Genomic DNA, 17,816 nt, shown 5'->3' on the forward strand with positions numbered 1-17,816 from the left:
AATCAAGAGCGCACATACCCCATTTTCTTTTTGGAGCTTCTCCTTGCAAGCCTGGACACGTGGCCCAGACCCCTGCGGCAGCGGAGGCCCCATCCCGACTGGCCCTCCTGCCCTCCTCTGGGTCTGGCCACCTGTCTGGTCCTGTGGGCAGCTGCACTCACCGCTGCCCCTGATTTGAATCACTCTGTGTGGGGGCACCTGGCTGCCTCAGCCAGTGGGGCGTGCGACTCTTGATCCTGGGGTTGTGAGTTCAAACCTGACACTGGGTGTAAAATAAAATCTTGTAAAAAGAGAAAAGGGGAGGCTGAGTGGCTCAGTCAGTCAAACGTCCAACTTCGGCTCAGGGCATGATCTCGCGGTTCATGAGTTCGAGCCCCATGTGGGGCTCTGTGCTGACAGCTCAGAGCCTGGAGCCTGCTTCGGATTCTGTGTCTCCCTCTCTCTGCCCCTCCCCCACTCGTGCGCTGTTTCTGTCTCTCAAAAACGAATAAACGTTAAAAAAAAAAATTTTTTTTTAAAGAAAAAAAAATCACTCTGTGTGGACTGGGGAGGGAGACATTATTTAGACTCCAGCGCAGAACAACGACTGAGAGAGCCCACTCTTCCCCTTCTCTGGAAGCAGTCCAGGCTGTGTCCCCACCACACTGGCCCCCGAAGCACCCCAGACCCAGGCGAGACTCCTTCCCTGCAGGGCCCCCACACAGCACCCGGCCTCAGCGTGCGGGGACTCTCCCTGCAGACGGCTGTCCCGGCACCACCAGGAGCGGCTCCCGGCAATCCACATCTCTTGAAGGCGGATGCTGGTGAAGTAAAGACGCCCTCACAGATACGTGAACAAAGGAATGCCACTACCGACGGTGAGGACGAGGACACAGCCCAGGAGAGCCCTGGCCCCTCCGCCGGACCCGGCTGGCCATCCTCCACCGTCCTCCTGAGCAGGTGGGACACGACCAGCATTTCGAGCAGCTGCGAAGCTTCGAGGACGGCAGCTGGTGGCCGCGGAGACCGCGGGGGAGAGCCAGAGCTGAGCGCTTCCTTCAGCCTTCCAATGACAGCGTGAAGGCTGCACCAAACGGACCTAACTGGCCTCAACGCCCACTTCTCAGCGGGCAGAGTAAGTACCAACAGATTCCCTTCGCAAGCCAGCTCTGACAGGTCAGTATTTGTGAGCGCGCAGGTCCCACCAGGGCAGAGCTGGTCCCCACGGCTCCTAAGCGTGTGGGGCTCGGCCTGGCCCACCACGAGGACAGAACAAACCTGCGCATTCTGAGGAGACTCCTAAAGCACAGTGTCTCACGTCCTCTGCACCCTGCAGGGGTCTTCGTAGGAAGGGCAGTGTGAGAAGACCAGGGCAGGCCCAAATGGCCCTCGGTGCTGCCCCCCGGCCACAGCCCATGGCCTGCCCCCCCCCACACACATACACACACCCCCTCAGCTCTTCCACTGCTCTCTGAACACAGGACCCACAGGGGCTGGCTCGCCCTGCCACCCAGCTGACACCCCTCTGGGCGTTCTTTGACCTTGAGACCAAAGAAAGCCAAGTCTCAGGCCTCCTTCACCGGCAAAGCCAGGAAGTCTCTGACACGGAAGCCAAGGCCACACGGAGGACAGGCGCCAAGAGAACAGTGAATGTGGGCCGAGAACGGCAGGATAAAAGGAGGCGGGGTGATGATGGGCTCAGCCCTCCCGTGGTCTGGCTGGGCCGACCCCTCCACCTCTCCCGCTTCGAGCTGGGTTCTGGTGGCCTGTAGCCAAGAATGTGCCAGGCAGCGCACCTGGTGAAGCAGAGTCGTGTGCATCAGGGCACCAAAGCAGACCCCATAGCTGGGGCTGCAGGATCTTTGGGTGTCAGCGAGAGGAATCCTGCGGGCAGTTGGGATAGTCCCCGTCACTCTGACAAGTGCTGGGGGTGGACGTCTGCTGGCCAAGGGCTTTGGTGTCGGTTGGCCGTGTGGCTCGGGCCCCCCAAGCTGTCCCAGTTCTGACCCTCCGTCACCTCCTGGTTCAAATCCGCATCTATGTGAAGCCGTTCCGTCTCTCCGAGCCTTGGTTTCCTCAGGTGCGAAACTAGAAGAAGCCCCACTGCCTCGCAGGGGCTGTCTGGTGGGGGACCCGTGGCCTCAAGCCTCACGGCCACCAGCATGGCTTCCCGGCTTTACCAGCAGAGTCTGAACCTGAACAGACTGAGGGTGACCCGGCGTGCAGGCCTAACCCTAACCCCACCCCCCCGCCCAGTCCCTTCCACCTCTCCCCAGGACTTGGCCACAGAGGTGGAGCTCCACCCTCAGGGAGGGCTGCCGTGCTTGGACACAAACACCCAGTAAACGTGGGCAACGACAACGTGGGAACAGCCCCCAGGGCGGCCGCAGCACAGCAAGCTTGCCGACACGGCCACCGGCTCTCTCCTCTGAATCTGCACGCAATGATCATTTATTTTTAATTTTTGAGGTAGGTTCGTTTCTGGGAAAAAACATAGTAAGCAGCTTGCACACTAACCCCCATCTACTCAGGAGGAAACCCTGTGTTACATTTCAATTCTCTCAGTGTTACAACAGAATTCGCACAGCGCAAAGCCACTGTGCCGAACGCCTGCTCCAACTTGACCCCATCTCCTGGTGTCACGACCCTGTATGCCCCGGCTGGTGTGGACCGGACCTGTGACCCATGTCAGACCACAACCACCAAACATTCCTGTCTACGACACAGGGAGGACACTCGGGCCTGGCCTGTGGAGCAGTCGTGCAGACTAGCAAGACTGCGGGCAGGAGCTTAGGCGGGGGTCACGGGACGCCCTCACCACCGCCTGACAGACAGGCACACCACACGGACTGCCCTCCCTGGACAGGGTGTCTCCAGAAGCCGCTGAACTCGGTCTTGCCGGTCTGTGCGGCCCCAGCACACGGGAAGCCTTGCGACAGCTAGCTCTGGGGCGGGCTGGAGGTCGTGTCTGCAGGTCCCACCCCAGGGAAGGAGGGGCCCCTCCCCCTAGCCACAGGAGCGCACACAGGCTCACAGGCTCAGTGGACTAAGCTCGGTGTCCCCTCAGAAAGCACCGAGCTGCTGTTTTTTTAATGGCTATCCCAGAGACGGTCACTTGGTGGGGTGAGCAGGACCCTGGTCCAAAGGCACTTACCAAGTGCTGGTCGTTGAGGAGGTGCACCACGCGGGACGTCCAGTCACCCATGGGGACGAGGTCGGGAGACGTTCGGTACAAACGCAGCAAACACAGGGCGGCGCTCTGCTTCACGCTGTCCATGGTGTCTCTGAAAGACAAACACCGCTGGTCGCTCGAGAACACGGCTGGCACCCCACGTGGCCCCAACAAGCTAAGCATGGCCCCGAGCCTCACAGATCATACCCCGGAGTAACCTGGAGACCAGGTCGCTGCACCCTCCCGTGTGGTGTGATCCAGCCCACGCCCACCGCCTCTGAGAGGTGTCCGTGTGGACCACGTGCGGACAGTGACAGACGGCTTCTGCTCTGAAGACCTGCCTCAGGCTCCTGCCCAAGACAATCAACAGCAAAGAATCCCACCAGGAAAGGTGTCTCATCTCCGAAAGTGTCAGTTCTGGTATTTTTCCCAACTGCTGAATAAGACCTCGGCTATGCAAGACTGACCATGTTCAACTCATGCTCCTCTCTGCTTGGATCACGGTATTTTTTTCAAAACTCAGTTAACAACATACAATCAAAACAGAAAGAACAGAGAGCCTTGCACTGCCACAAAACGCCCCCGGCGATTTCCTCCCGTGTCCAAAACCCCTGTCGGGTGCCCTTGTGAAGCACCCCACCCCCTGCTTCTCTCTGTGCTGGGACAGCAGAGGCAGGGATTCAAATGCCCTCCTGCCCCTTCGTGTGGTTGACTGTGAAAAGTAGCCACTGAGCCACAGAGCCCGGGGTCCCTGGACCACAGCAAACACTGAGAAGCTAGGTCAGAACGACTGCAGACAGCCCAGGAGAGAGAGGGACATCTGGAGGGTTTCCTGCTCCGGTTTTAATGCTGGCGGCGGGCAGAGAACGTCCCCAGGGCTGTTTATCCCTCCTCCCCACCAAACCCCAGCCAAATTCCGCTGAGCCGCCCACCAGGGAACAGCCCAGTGGAGGCCGTCTGAAAAAGAACACGGCAGGGCGACGGTGGAAGCAGTGGGGGCTCCTGCTCCACGTGGAGGGGAGAGGGGGGTTGGGGGCCGTCGTCACCATTTACCTGCCTCATAGCTTTCTTGGCCCTAAATCCAGCCCAACACAAGAAACCCTCAAGCTGCTCCCCATTCTACCCCCGGGAGAAACTGCCTTCACAGAAACCCCGTAGGATTCTACTGCCCCGGGGGAGCAGTCCGTCCCTGGCCCTCTCTGGCCCCACACCATCCTCACAAGGAGCAGGCAGCACGCCCCGCAGGCCTTATGGCAGAGCCGCCCCAAGTCACCACTGCGTTTCCGTGCTCGCACGGGAGGGCCTTCCTGCCCCCGGGACCCGCACCAGAAGAACATTCGAGGAGAGGGAAGTACGGTATCCAACACCCCTGGGGAGGCCGGGGAGGCCACTGCCCGCTCTGTGTCAGTTCTATCTCGGGCCCACGGCCCAGTGCCCGGCACCCTCGCTTCCTGAACGCCTGCTGGGGGCCGCCGTCCCGCCCCCAACGCGCCAACTCCAGTGCAGTTATTTGACTGTTGACAATCTCCTCTGCATCTGCCACCCCTGCAATGCCTCAGTCCGTCTCTGGCCGTCTCCAGCCTGAGCCCTTCACCTTGAGCTGCCCGTGGGTTAACTGCACGTTCAAGAGCTGGGAATGGCGTTCGAATAGGGCTCGTGGGTACCACGCGGCCTGAGCCTCTTGGTGTAGGCTTGTCTGTAACCTCGATTCTGACAGGTAATCCAGCGGGGTGGGCATGACCGCGCCAGGTCCCCTAGGCCGTGAAACTCGCAGGCACGGCTCAACTGTCTTCCCGCAGCAGGATTCTCCCCCCGTCCCGTCCACGCTGGGCTTCGCCGTGCGCCCCCTGTGCCCTTTCACTGTAGGTGCGGTCCGTCCTTTACTTCAGGAAAGCGTTCTTCAATTGCCATCTGAATGCTCTCCAGAGATTATCTCTGTTTTACGTCACACTCGTCCAACAGGCATTTTTCAAGCACTTACTGTGTACCAGGTATTGGTCAAAACGCTGGAAATAAAGCAATGGCCACAGCAGACAGAAACCTCAGCCCCCAGGAGGCTGCCTTCTGCGGGCGGAGGCCCGCAGGGCGCAGACGTGTTCCCCGGTGTGCGCCAGGAACAGGGAAAGGGCCAGGCGGCAGCCAGAGCAGGGAAAGGGGTTCAGGGAAGGCCTTGCCCAAACTGGTGCAGCCCTAACGAGTGAGGAAAACAAGGTGCCGTGCGGCCCTGAACCCACACCCACCCCGGTGGGGTCCGGACCCGAACGCCCCGTCGGGGTCACTCTGCTCACATCAAGTCCCTCGAGTCTCTTCTGTCTTAGTTTGCACTCAGGGCGGCCACCATGCCCCACAGCTCTCATCGGCAGACGTGGAGTGTCGTCTCGGCTCCCCACCTGCTTCCTTGGCTCTGCTGTCCTTCCAGTGAGTGACCTGCTCCCGGCGTGTGTCTGTGAGTGCCCCCCCCCCTTCCCGTGGGGCCTTGCTTCCGGCCTGGCCTCTCCATCTCCCTCTGGTGGCACACGCCTCGGACAGACACTCCTCCGGGGCTTGTGTGGCCACAGCCCTTCTGGTCACTGGTGCAGCCCAGGGCTCGCCCCGGAGGCACAGCTGAGCCTCGGGGAGGAGCGTCCGTGTGCCACAGGGTTTGGGGCGGTGTCCCGGCATCCAGTGGCCTCTGTCCGCACTGCCGGCCATCCTGGAAGAGCTTGGTCCCGACGAAGTGCCCGGGCCTGGGGCCCTTGTTGAGCCAGATGTGTCACCAGGGTATGGGCCCTGGGTCAGTTCCCCAGCTCAGCAGAGTCCGGGAACACGAACGCAGGACCCTGCCTCTGCCATGCCCCGTGGCACCCTTCCAGAGCGGCCTACTCTGCCCCACGTGGCCCCTCTCCAAATCAAAGGGGGTGGGGGTAGGTCTCTAAGAATTCTGTGCTTGAACTTTTCCCCAGTGACACTCTGGAGAAAGGGCGAGAAGGGGTGCTGCGCCACAACCCAGGACGACGCGCTCCTTCTTCGGCAGCCGCGTGGGAGGCCGGGCCCTTGTCGGTTGGTTGCAGCCGGCAGGGCCCTTCTTCCATGCTCTTCCAAACCCCGGCGGTACTGGGGCAGGAGAGGCGTGACGGGACTTCGCCAGGCACCTACACGTAGGGTTGCCCCGCTGCCTAAGACAGGGAGACGAACTCACCCTAGAAATCCTCTAAGTAGCTGCATGTTTGGTTCACTTAACGCAAGAGACACACACACTTCCGACAAGTCACGGGACACATACCCAGCGACGAGGATTTTCGGAATCTCCCCAGCAAACGCCTCGGCCATCTCTCGGCTGCCCACGTTGGCGATGCAGTGCAGGGCCAGGCCCATGAAGGTGGGGTTCCGACTGGCCAGGTCGTTCTTGATGGCGTTGTTGATGAGCCGGATCAGCTCGCTGTTGGAGTTCACCAGCACAGAGATGAAGAGGTAGCCCTGGTTCCGGAGAGACAAGAGGACAGAGAGCTCGTGACGACCCGGGTCGACACGGACAACAAGGCACAAGCGTCCAGCCTTGGGCCGGCCTCCCGACGCCTCCACTGCCCAGTGTCCTGCAGGAGGGGTCGCGCCACAGAGGGTTCCTCTGCACTCTGATGAAAGCACCAGTGACAGTCCTGAGGGACGCACCCAAGAGGCACTTAGACGTCCCCATGGGAACCAGTCGCCTCGGTCCCCAGTCCCACCTCCCATCCCACTCACCTATCCATGGTACCACGTGTGAGCAATGTGGACTCACCACTGTCCTGAACAGGGCGGAAAGGACCCTGACTGGAAGGCCCCAAGAAACCATGATGAGTTCCCGAAACCCTGCTCACTCCGGCCTCACCCTCTCTCTTGATCTGTCTCTGCACCCTCACCACTGGCCCAACTCCAGCCCATGTCACCCCTGCCGTCCACACTCCCCCCATGCAGGGGACACAGTGACCTTCTCGAGACTCATCTCATCACTGACCGTGCAGGTGAAACTCCTGTGCAGCTTCCTGTTGGCCTTGGGAGAAAGGCCCCACCCACAAGCCCACCTCCCCCGTCTCCCCTCCAGCCACCGCTGCCCCTTCAGCGTGAGCCCAGCTGGGCGCTACTGGCTCTGTCTGCCCTCATCCCCCAGTTAAGTCCTCGTCCTTCTGTCCCCGCTCAGGATGCCCTCCTTGGAGGACCTTCCCTACTGGCCAGCCCCTCTCAGGGCCCCAGAAAGCTCTCCACACCTTCTGCCCTGGGCACTGGCCACAGCTATAATTCTCCGTTTACGAACTGTATGATGCCGTCTCCTCACTGAAAAAGGGCAGGGCCCACATCTGCTTTTGGTCCCTATGTCCCCAGGGGCCTCCCAGCAGACTGCTTGGTCCGTGGCAGACACCCAAATTCTTATCAGGTAAATACCAATACTTCATGACATTCCGGGGGGGGGTCTAGGGTTTTTTGGTTTTTTGTTATTTTACTTCCTGCAAGTTAAATTTTCGGACAGAGGAAACTGTTAACTTTGCAACACTGGGGAAAACATAAAAATATTGCTACTCTGAGGCGCTACAGGGCTAAAGCTACAAAGCCGGAGAGGGCTTCAGGGGCCCAGGTGCCAGCGCCATCTGGAAGGGCACTGGGAGCGGGAAGCAGGGCAAGGGCACGCCCAGGAGCAGCTCCAGCTCTTCTGCCGCGGGGGTGTGGCGGCCTTGCCAGAAAGGGAAAGTTGTACAGGGACCACAGCGGGGGGCGGGGGGGGTGTCCGTGCCGGTGAGTTAGCCAGACATTCTGGGGCAGGAAGCAGGCCTGCCCCAGACACCCCAGCCTGGCTCCCTGCAGCATCCATCTAGACCCACAGGAAGTCTCGGCTGCAGGGGAGCTGGAAAGAAAGAGCGAGGAAAGAAACGGCCTCCAAATCAGAAGAACACTGTCCAGGAGAAAAGGCCCTTCCACGGGCAAGATTGCCTCCTGGAGGGGAGGGGGGCCCTGGGGCCGCCTCAGGTGTCCTGGATGCCAGCCCCACCCCGCCCCCCGCCCCCCCTCCGGCGACACTCACGATCTGCTTCTCCGTGTATCTGTTGGAGCTCAGCAGGTTCACGGCCTCCATGTGCCCAAAGTCAATGTCATGACCCAGGAGGAAGATGAACAGCAACTTGCAGACGTACTTCTTTTTACTGTAGCCATCGAGAGCCTTGTCACCTACAGAAAAGGTGGGTGAAGTGGGAGGGCAGGGAAGTCGTCGGCAGGAGCTGGACAGCAGGGCGCGGGCCCGCCTTCCACCGCACACGGGGCACCACCGTGCTGAACACGAGTGCGGGTGACAGGTGACGTTTCCAGACCGGGTGATGCACGGGAGAACCCAAGGGTGCGGCTTCCCTCAGAAACCGAAGCCAGAATCCTTACATCAAGAGCTCTGCCCGCCCCCCCCACCACAGGCCCCCCACCGACAGCCCCGGGCAGGCCAGGCCCCAGGGGGCCTCCCTGGGACCAACCAGCCCTGCCAGGGCCCCTGGAGTCAGCAAGTCGGTCTTTTAAATAAGTTATTTCCCGCAGGTGGATGAGGATGCTCTAAATGACCCCCCTTCACTTCAGTTTTAGGACAAAACACCCACCCGCGGAAGTCACACACGACAGGGCCAGAGGAACCGTGTCTTCACCCTAAACACAGCGCAAATGAGCACCTCACGAGACATCATGACGAGGCGGGTTCGAGACACATCACTGGCAGAACACAAACTGCTACTTAAAAAAGACCACCCAAGGGCGCCCGAGTGGCTCTGGTGGTTAAGCGTCCAACTTCGGCTCAGGTCATGATCTCGCGGTTCGTGAGTTCGAGCCCCACGTCGGGCTCTGGGCTGACGGCTCAGGGCCCGGAGCCTGCTTCCGATTCTGTGTCTCCCTCTGTCTGCCCCTCCCCTGCCTGCACTCTGTCTCTCGCATTGTCTCAAAAATAAATAAACATTAAAAAAAAATAGAAAAGACCACCCTGCGCCATTTTAAGGATCGAAGTTCTCAATTCGCCGGACGAGAACACGGTTTTCCTTAGAGCCCACCACTAGCGGACTGCAGAGGTGACAACTAGAGAGATCAGTCATCTTTCTGAGCTGGGTCTCCCAGTGACACTGCTGTCACAGTGTGAAGGACCCGTGTGGGACAGGCGAGGGCTGAAGGGGACTCGGGGACAGCACTGGCCTCACAAGTCGGGACCCTCGTGCTCGTGGGCCAACAAGCACTGGCTGACCACGGAGAGCGGTCTGGAAGGCCTCCCCCAAGACTTCCCAGGGGGACAATCACATGTCAGCCAGCCAGCTGGTCACCTCACCTTGAGACGTTCTGAGAAACCCTCTCTTTTCACCAATAAACTGATATACAATGTAATGACCTAAAAGTATAAAAGGAGCCCAGGCCTGGTTCCTCCACCACCACCAGCCCCCACTGGCTCATCCGCTCCCCGCACCCGGGGAGCCCAGCTCTGGCTGGGACACCCCCCATCTGCTGTGGGAAAGAGTCTGTAGGCTCAGCACATGCAGCCCAGGGCAAGCAGCACCGATCTCCCATCTCCTGCCCACCCGGATTCCAACACCTTCCGGAAGCCTCCTCTGACAACCAAGCCTAAGGTACCACCCTACCTCCTCTCACCTCCTGGAGACAGGTCTCTGCTACTCAGAGCACATCTTAAAGGAAAACACAGCAGCATCCAAAGAGAGAGAACAGCTCAGTCAGACTGAGCTCTGTGGAGACGGCCACAGAAGCACCTGGGGGCTCCTTCCCTGAAACCCCTTACTGGTTTCTGCTCCTGCAGGACCTCGGACACAGGGTCCCTCCTACAGCCCTCCCAGATGCCAGGAGACTTACAGCAGGGCCGTCACTAAGGCAAGAATAACCAGGCACCTCCTGGCCCCGGTGCGTGGCTATGATGTACAGTAACGGCCAGTGCCCAGAAGGCAGCTTCGGGAACTCACAAGGTACTGCAGAGAGTGGGGACGAACCTGGGTGCCAGCCCAGAGGGCAGTCCGGCACGCCACCCTGCCTGAAGCCAGAGCCCCGCCCCCAGTGAGAGGGTGGCTCTCCCAAGGGGAACCAGCAGGGAGACGCCCGACCGTGCCACAGGCCCGGCGTGATCGGGAAAGAAATGACGGCCCCAAGAGAGCGGGGCTCACATTATACCTACGTGCCTCCCCCAGGCATCTGCCCAGTCCAGCCCCACCTGCTCTCAGGGGCTCCTCACCTACTCAAGAGTGACCCGTGGGGAAGCCTCTCCTTTCCACGGACCGCCCCCACCTTGGGTCCTGTCGTGGAGGGCGGTGCGGACGGGAGGGAAGCACTCTCACTTTCCACACGTACGCTGGAGTCTGGCTGGGGCGGGGGGAGGGTCCCGTGGGCTTCGTGCGGTCTGGGGAGCACTGGCTGCCGCTGCCCCGCCGTCTCGGGGCCCACGGTGACTCCAGTGCTTTCTCTGGCAAGTGTCCAACCACCGGCCTTCCCAGCAGCAGCTACAAGGGCTGCAGACTCAGGGACCGGGTCCCCTCCCAGATCAAGAGGTACCCCACGGCGGCCCTGCCGGCCCTCACGGGCAAGGAAGGAGACACGGGTGCACTTCGGTCTCCTGAGCGGCCTCAAAAACAAAGAGCTCTGCTCACTCCGCAGCCCAGATGCTTTGTTTCCCTCAACAAAGAGTGTGCTTGCTGGCCCCGCCTGCGTCCACCCGCACGTTCCCAGCACCCAGCACCCACCCACCTCAGGAGCAAGGCCCGGGCAGGGCGGCCACATGGGTAGCCCCGCATCCTCTCCGTTCTTGAGGAGACCGAGCCCATCTCCCAAGGACAGAACTCGCTGGCTGGACACAGTGTCCCCATGCCACCTGTCAGTTCCGAGCGCACCTCCACAAACGGCCCGGGGCAGAGCCCTCTGCTCGCCTCTCCCTCGTGGCTGTCTCAGTACAGGGCCGCTCGTTGGGGCGGGGGGGGGGGGGGGGGGCGGTACCACAGCTGCAGAAGGGGCCCTCCTGCAGTCTGGGGTGAGGACTGGAGGGGCTCCGAGGTCCCACAGTGAATTCAGGGCCCCACCCTGGCCATAACCTTCTCACGGCCTTCTCAAGGTGACCCCGGTGCCCACGCCATCATCCGGATCCCCTCTGCAGCCCCACGCTACCGGCCTGCCCAAGGTGGGTCGCCGCCCTCTGAGAGTTCCTGACGGCCCGTGCCCTGGCCCGGCCAAGCCAGCTGCCTTCTCTCTCTCCGGGGGCTGAGCTACCCCCTTGCTCCAAGGAGGGGCCTGCAGATCTGTCCTCCTGGGGGCTCTCCTTGGGCCCGAGGGGCCATACCTTGGGCCTTGCAGTCACCCTCACCAGAACTCAGGAGTTCCTCCCAGTGACCGTCCCTCCAAGCTGGTGTGGTTTCACTCGGACCAGACCAGACTGAGGTGGTCCTCACAATGTTAGTTTCAGGGCAGGCTAGAACTGTGTCTTTATTCCAGTAATTTCAAACTGTCAAACTGCACGTCTCGTGCCTGAAAGGGGGTGGCCCACGTCCCCACGTTCCGTGAAGACCAGAGAAGAGGGGAGGTGGGAAACAGGCCACACATCCTGACTGACGATCAGGATCCAGTCTGTGCCCGAGACCCCCAACTTGTCTACGGCCCCCTCCTCGGTGGGCCCTTCCAGAAATGAAGCGGGACACCACATCACGGCTTAGCACTGCCTGAGACGATGTGAGGCTTAGGACGACCCTGTATCAGTGGCTCTTAAGACTCATGCCAATTTCAGAACGTGAAATGTGAAACAAGGTCTATCTGAGGATGACAAAAACCTGGTCCTTCTGTAAGAAGATATTAAGCAGTAAGACCCAAGACTGGAGAGTGAGTCACCAGTGCACCCAGACGCGGGGACAAACACGCTCCCTCCTCCTCAGGCGCTGGGCTGGAGGGCAGGCACCCTGACAGTGGCTTAGTGTCTGGGTCAGAGCCAGGTCAGCCCTGCGTACCCACACAGCGGTGCTCCCCACGTGCACCCCCTCCAACCACACTGTTGTGTCCCTGCCGGCTCTGTCCCTGCCATGTCCCAGCACCGATCAACCTAAAACACCCTCAGTCGCTCATGCTTTTCAGGGCCTATCCTGTCTCATTCGACAGCGGCGACGGCCAACATTCGTCCAAGATAACCACTCTTAAGGGACAGGAGAAAGATGCCTATCAGTTTTACCTCTGACCCCAACAGGCCTCAGGCTGACACGAATCTGTCATTTGTGCCTTAAGGGCAGGGCTCTTGTGCTAAATGGAGACGTGGCCCGGGACACACAGGTTTCCAAACCCTCAGCCTCCACCGGGGGGATCACGTGGGCAGTCACATCAAGTAGGGCAAGGGCGCCTGGCCCACTGTGAGGAGGTCTGAGCTTGGCCGCCCGAGTACGACCCTATCTCACCAAGAAAGATGTTCCCACCTGACAAATAAGATGCCAGCCAGAGCCCGTGTGGTTGCGGGCATAGCATCTGAGTCCCAGGAAGCAGACCCTTCCTGACAATTTCTGCGCTGTGGCCCTTTCCCACTGTTTTCTCTCACAGACACCGGTGCTCGACAAGTATCTCGCGATCAAAGAGGTGGAAAGGCCAGGATGGACATGGCCCTTCCTCGCGTCTGCACCCTGACGGTACTCTTCCCTCGCCCCCACGCCATTCTGCCTGCCTCCTCCGTGAACTGACAGATGCCCACACCGGAGAATCCACTCTTCGCCCCCGGGTCCCCACAGACCCGAGGCGTTTCCTCCACTCTCTGTAATGCTTACTGATTTCAGTGGTTAGAAAAAGGGAGATGCAAATTAAAACCACAGGAAGGTTCCACTACACGCCCCCCACCGTAACCAAAACTCACAAGATCAACCGTGCCAAGTGCCGGCAAGAACGTGGAGGAACTGGGACCGCTCCCACCGGCTGGCAGGAGCGACACGTGCACAGCCCCCCGAAAACGGCGAAAGGCCCCCTGCCGCGGGCCCGGGGTGTGTGCCCAGCGGGAGTGCTCACCGCAGCCTCGGCCTCACAGGCAAGCGCGGGCGAGTGCACGGCGGTGCAGAAGCGCTCGCGGGCCACTGGCACACGCGCGTGCCCTGGGCGCACCGTGCTCAGCTGAAGAGACCTCGCGCCACCCAATCCCTTTCACGTGGGTTTCAAGAAACAGCAAAGCTACCGTGACACACGGCAGACTGGTGGCCGCTGGGGGCTGACGAAGGTGGCCGAGTACACGGGGACACAGGGAACATGTGGGGCGGCGGAATGTTCTGTGTCGTTTGTGGCGGCGGCTGCACGAATACATGCACCTTCCAAAATTCAAAGTGCACGCTTAAGTAAATTTCATTGCAAGTAAAACACATCCCATAAAGCCAACTTTTAAACCATTCCTGTCAAATACACCAGGAAGAAAGGCATAAAGCATGGGAGAACACTGGTGAGGACGGGGGGGGGGGGGGGGGGGGGGGGGGGGGGGAAGGGGGGGGGCCGGCCCATCGGGAGCCAGCGTGACGCCCCCTTGCCGAGAGCTTTCGCGCTTCCTCCATAAAAAGCTGTGCTTTACTTAAGTCTTTCTATACCTACAATAACCTAAGTTCTTTATGGGAGCTTTTTTTTTTTAATGTTTTCTTTATTTGGGGGACAGTGCAAGTGGGGGAGGGGCGGGGGGGAGGGGGGATCCAAAGAGGGCTCTGTGATGACAGCACAGAGTCCGACACAGGGCTCGAACTCACAAACCGTGAGATCGTGACCTGAGCCTAAATCGGACACTTAACCGACTGAGCCACCCAGGCGCCCCCCTTTATGGGAACGTCCTCATTCAGCTGTGCACCCCAGACCGTGGTGGACACCCAGTGGTTACGTAGCAAGTTAGCGGATGCCGTGTGGTACACCCCTGCGGACAGTCAGTAACAAGCAAGCGTGGTGTCTCCGCGAAGGGTACCACAACAGCTGCTCCCCAGAGGTCTCGAGGTGGAGCGTGCCGGCTGATGTCACAGTAACTACCCCAATCCACCCCAGACCCGGGAGGCTCACACAACAAGCACCACCTTCTCGCTCACGAGTCTGCAGGTCAGCCAAGACTCAGCAGGGGCGGCCTCCAGCCACAAGCGGGATCTAGGCCCGCACAGGGCGCCTCTCCTTCTCTCAGCCCAGCAGCACCCGAAGCACATCCCTCCCAAGGAGGCGATGGGAAGGCCCCCGAAGGGGCAAGTAGAGACAAGCAACCCTCCTCGAGGTTAGGTCTCAAAGTGGCGCACGGTCGTGGTCTACGTCCCACTGGCCACATCACATGACCAAGCCCCACATCCTTCCTCAAATGACAGAGCCCACCAGTGAGACCACCGGCCTCCAGCCTTCTCGGTGGCAGGGTTTCGGATTACAGATGCAACTTCCCGACGTTCTCAGGACCGTCACATTGTATCACTTCTCATGTACCTGCTTCCACGTGTATCTGTAACTGCACAAGGTGCTATGGTGCGCAGCGAGCGTGCGGTCACCTCCGTGGCCGCCACGTCTTTCCTCGTCTTCTGCCCCTCTGACCTTGCATCTGGGATTCTCTGCTTCTGGCCTCAAGTATATCCTTTGGAATTCCCTTTTCCTCACGGGAAACTCTCTCCATTTTTGTCTGAAGAAGCTCCGTTCCAGCTTCAGTCTTAGAAGACGCTCTTGCCGGGCAGTCTTCCACTGGCTGTTCTCCAGCACGGGGCCAGGCTTCCGATCTGCCGCGTGCCAAGTCGGCTGCCAGCACAGCTCCCCTGCCCGTGACTTGTGATCTCTGCGTCCCCGCAGAACGCGTCTAGGTGTGCACCTCATTCACGCCACCTGTGTGTGTGCAGCCTGCAGTCTGGCCAATTTCACTCATTCCTTGTTTTTTAAGACACACAAATTCACTAAAATTTTGAAGATATTTCACAACGTACTGAAATCAGAAAATAAATTCTTAATATACGAAATCTAGAAAGACAGAATTAGGAATTAGACTTTAAAGGACTTAGGGGAAAAAAAACCAATGACGGTCAGATGCCATGAAGCAGGTGGCACAGCCTAACGGTAAGCGTGCTGCCAGGCCCAAGGGCCCCCTCCATCCCCATCAAGGGGACAGCGAACTTCTCTCCTCTCGCACAACACAACTTCGTGCACTCTTAAAAGCTGCCACATTCTCTCTCTTTTCCTTCTGGGACGCCAACTAAACCTTTGAGACTTGACCACCACATCCCTTTACCTCTCGCCCACTGTCCTGTCCCCGGTTCGCTATTCAGGACCCGCTTTGTTCCTGTTGTTCAGAACACCAAATCTCTCTTCAACCATGTCTGCTGTGAAATCCAGAGTTCTTCACTTTGGTTTCTGCAGGTTTCAGTTCTGGGATTTCCATTTGCTCTAATATTTCAAATTCCGCTACGCCACCTTTCGCACCCAAGTTTCCCGCTACAAATTTCAAGGGTGCCTCTATCTCTTTAAAAATGGCACACCTACCCCTTTACTACCATCTGAATCTGGTATCAGAGCTCTCCGTGAGTCTGTTCCCGTGGTCTCTGCTGATTCCCGCTCACGCCACCTTGACTCCCTATGTGCCTGGTTATCTGTGACCATATGCTGCACTACGTGTGTGAAAATCCTAGGCATCATCTGTGGCCTGCAATGACAGTGTCCTCCTCCGGGGGACTGCTTTTCTTACCTTAACCCGAGTATAAAGTTCGAGGTGTCCAAAGCCCCACTGCACACCTGTGACAGGGCTGGCTCGCGTCCAGTCCACTCCTGCCCTCAGGGCACTGCCTTGAAAGTCTCCGTGTAAAGCAAAAAGGGTCTCCACTTCTCGTGGGCTCCGGGCTTTGATTCTTCTCCTAGACCAGGGTTGCTCAACTTCGGCACGTCGACATCTCAGGCCGATGGCTCTGGGTGGGGGCTGTTGTATGTGCTGTAGCGTGTAAGCAGCTTCCCTGCCCTCCACCCACTAGATGGCAGTAACGCACCCCCTCCCGGGTGGTGACAAAGGACCCGGTCTCCAGGTGTTGCAAATGTCCCCTGGAGGGCAAAGCCACCCTGACAGATAACCACCCTCTTGACTTCCATGGTCACATGAATGTCTGTTTCACGGTTCTTTCTTTGGGATCAGCAAACGCTCTCGAGGCACAAACAGCGGTGTGCTGTACTTGCTTATGTGGACACACTCCTCCTCCTGGAGAAGGTCCAGAAACTCTCCTTGTTTCTTGTGATCTATGATGCTTCCAAGAGAGAATCCCAAGCAGGGTTTGGGATGCGGGGCTCAATCTCAGACCTGCGAGACCGACTCGAGTTGAAATCCAGAGTCCGACACTCAACCAACTGAGCCACCCAGGCAACCCCTCAAGACTTTTTTTAACAGCGTATCCAAAGTCAGCACTGTCCAACTTGCAGGTTCTAGCCACGTGTGGCTACCGAGCACTTGAAGTGTGGCTGGTCTGCGTGGAGTGTGGAGTGTGCTGGAAGCATAAAATACACACCAGAATTCGAAGACGTGGTATGAAAAAGACATACGATATCTCTTTAGAAAAAGAGGTAACTTTTTCTATTGACTGCATGTTGCAATGATACTATTTTAGGCATATTACAATAAATAAAACATATTAAAACTAGGTTTTTGTGAAGTTTCATTTGTTGTTTTTTTTTTAATGATCTCTACACTCAATCTGGGGCTCAAACTCAGGACCCCAAGGTCAAGAGTCACACGCTCCACCAACTGAGCCAGCCAGGTGCTCCTAAAATGAGTTTCGTCTGTTTTTTACTTTTTTTTTAGTGTTGCTACTAGAAAATTTAGAATTATATGTATGTCTGCATTAGTGACTTGTATTATATTTCCACCATATGGTACAGACGTATGTTAGCTAATCTGCCACAACTGGACTCAGAAGCCCCCCAGGGTGCACATTTCTGAGGACAAAGGGTAGGTTTTCTATTATCTGTTACTATGCAAGGTGCACACATACTCAATAATGCCAACTGCTTCACAGGGGAGAGGGAACCTCCTTCCCTCCCTAGGACAGCTTAGCTTAGGCAGGCATGAAGACAGAAGAAACAATACAAGGCTTGTTTGCCCCCAAACATTTACACAGAAAGTCTGAAGACGTACCATCCGAAGGGCCATGAACCCGTTTTTAATAACAACACGATTAACGTTTATGGGCACTCACTCTCCATAGAGCACTTTACGCTTAGTTCCACGTATAGATATAATTACTGCAGCAGACACGGACCCTCCCTTCAGTGAAGGACTGGGGCTGCCAAGAGCGTGGGGACCTCAAAGGGTCAGCTTCATCAGGGACTGCCTTCCTTGGCTTCGAGCCACAGCTGCGCGAGGCGGGGGACAAGGGCCCGGCCATGCCCACCCCACGCCAGATGCCCCTGACAGGCAATCTTCATGTCAAAGCTCCCGAACGGGCCTCCCCTGCCCGCCTCTAGCCCTCTCCCTCCCTTCCCTGCTCACAGATGCTCCTCTCATAAATCCTCAGCCCTCCAAGCCTAGCTCAGGGTCTGATTCACGGAGAATCCAGCCTGAAATGATCATCAGTAGCCCACGGGAAAGCTGAGAAAAGACACGGGGAAGGGTAAGTAACTTGACAAGGCAGCACACCTCGTAAAGCATCAGACCAAGGACACTGTCTGCAGGTGGTCAGGGCAACCTTACTCTTAACCACCATGTGACAGTGCCTTTAGG

At 58.4% G+C, this 17,816-nt stretch overlaps 1 protein-coding gene and 1 non-coding gene across 7 annotated transcripts in view; both read right to left on the reverse strand.

Annotated features, from left to right (window-relative positions):
* The window catches only part of AP2A2 (adaptor related protein complex 2 subunit alpha 2), an 84,734-nt gene that overhangs the window by 23,301 nt on the left and 43,617 nt on the right, over nucleotides 1-17,816 (reverse strand). For all 6 annotated transcript variants that reach the window (XM_042957590.1, XM_042957589.1, XM_042957586.1 and 3 more), the window contains 3 exons: nucleotides 8,184-8,326; nucleotides 6,414-6,607; nucleotides 3,134-3,263 (listed from right to left, as the gene is read on the reverse strand). In XM_042957590.1, coding sequence (XP_042813524.1) covers nucleotides 3,134-3,263; nucleotides 6,414-6,607; nucleotides 8,184-8,326 — 467 coding nt within the window. The remainder of the gene's footprint in view (nucleotides 1-3,133; nucleotides 3,264-6,413; nucleotides 6,608-8,183; nucleotides 8,327-17,816) is intronic.
* On the reverse strand, nucleotides 15,129-15,253 carry LOC122231625. The gene has a single exon (XR_006208882.1). It is a non-coding gene; the product is annotated as a U6atac minor spliceosomal RNA (small nuclear RNA).

Source organism: Panthera tigris, chromosome D1 (assembly GCF_018350195.1).
Source record: "Panthera tigris isolate Pti1 chromosome D1, P.tigris_Pti1_mat1.1, whole genome shotgun sequence".
NCBI classification, from domain to species: domain Eukaryota; kingdom Metazoa; phylum Chordata; class Mammalia; order Carnivora; family Felidae; genus Panthera; species Panthera tigris.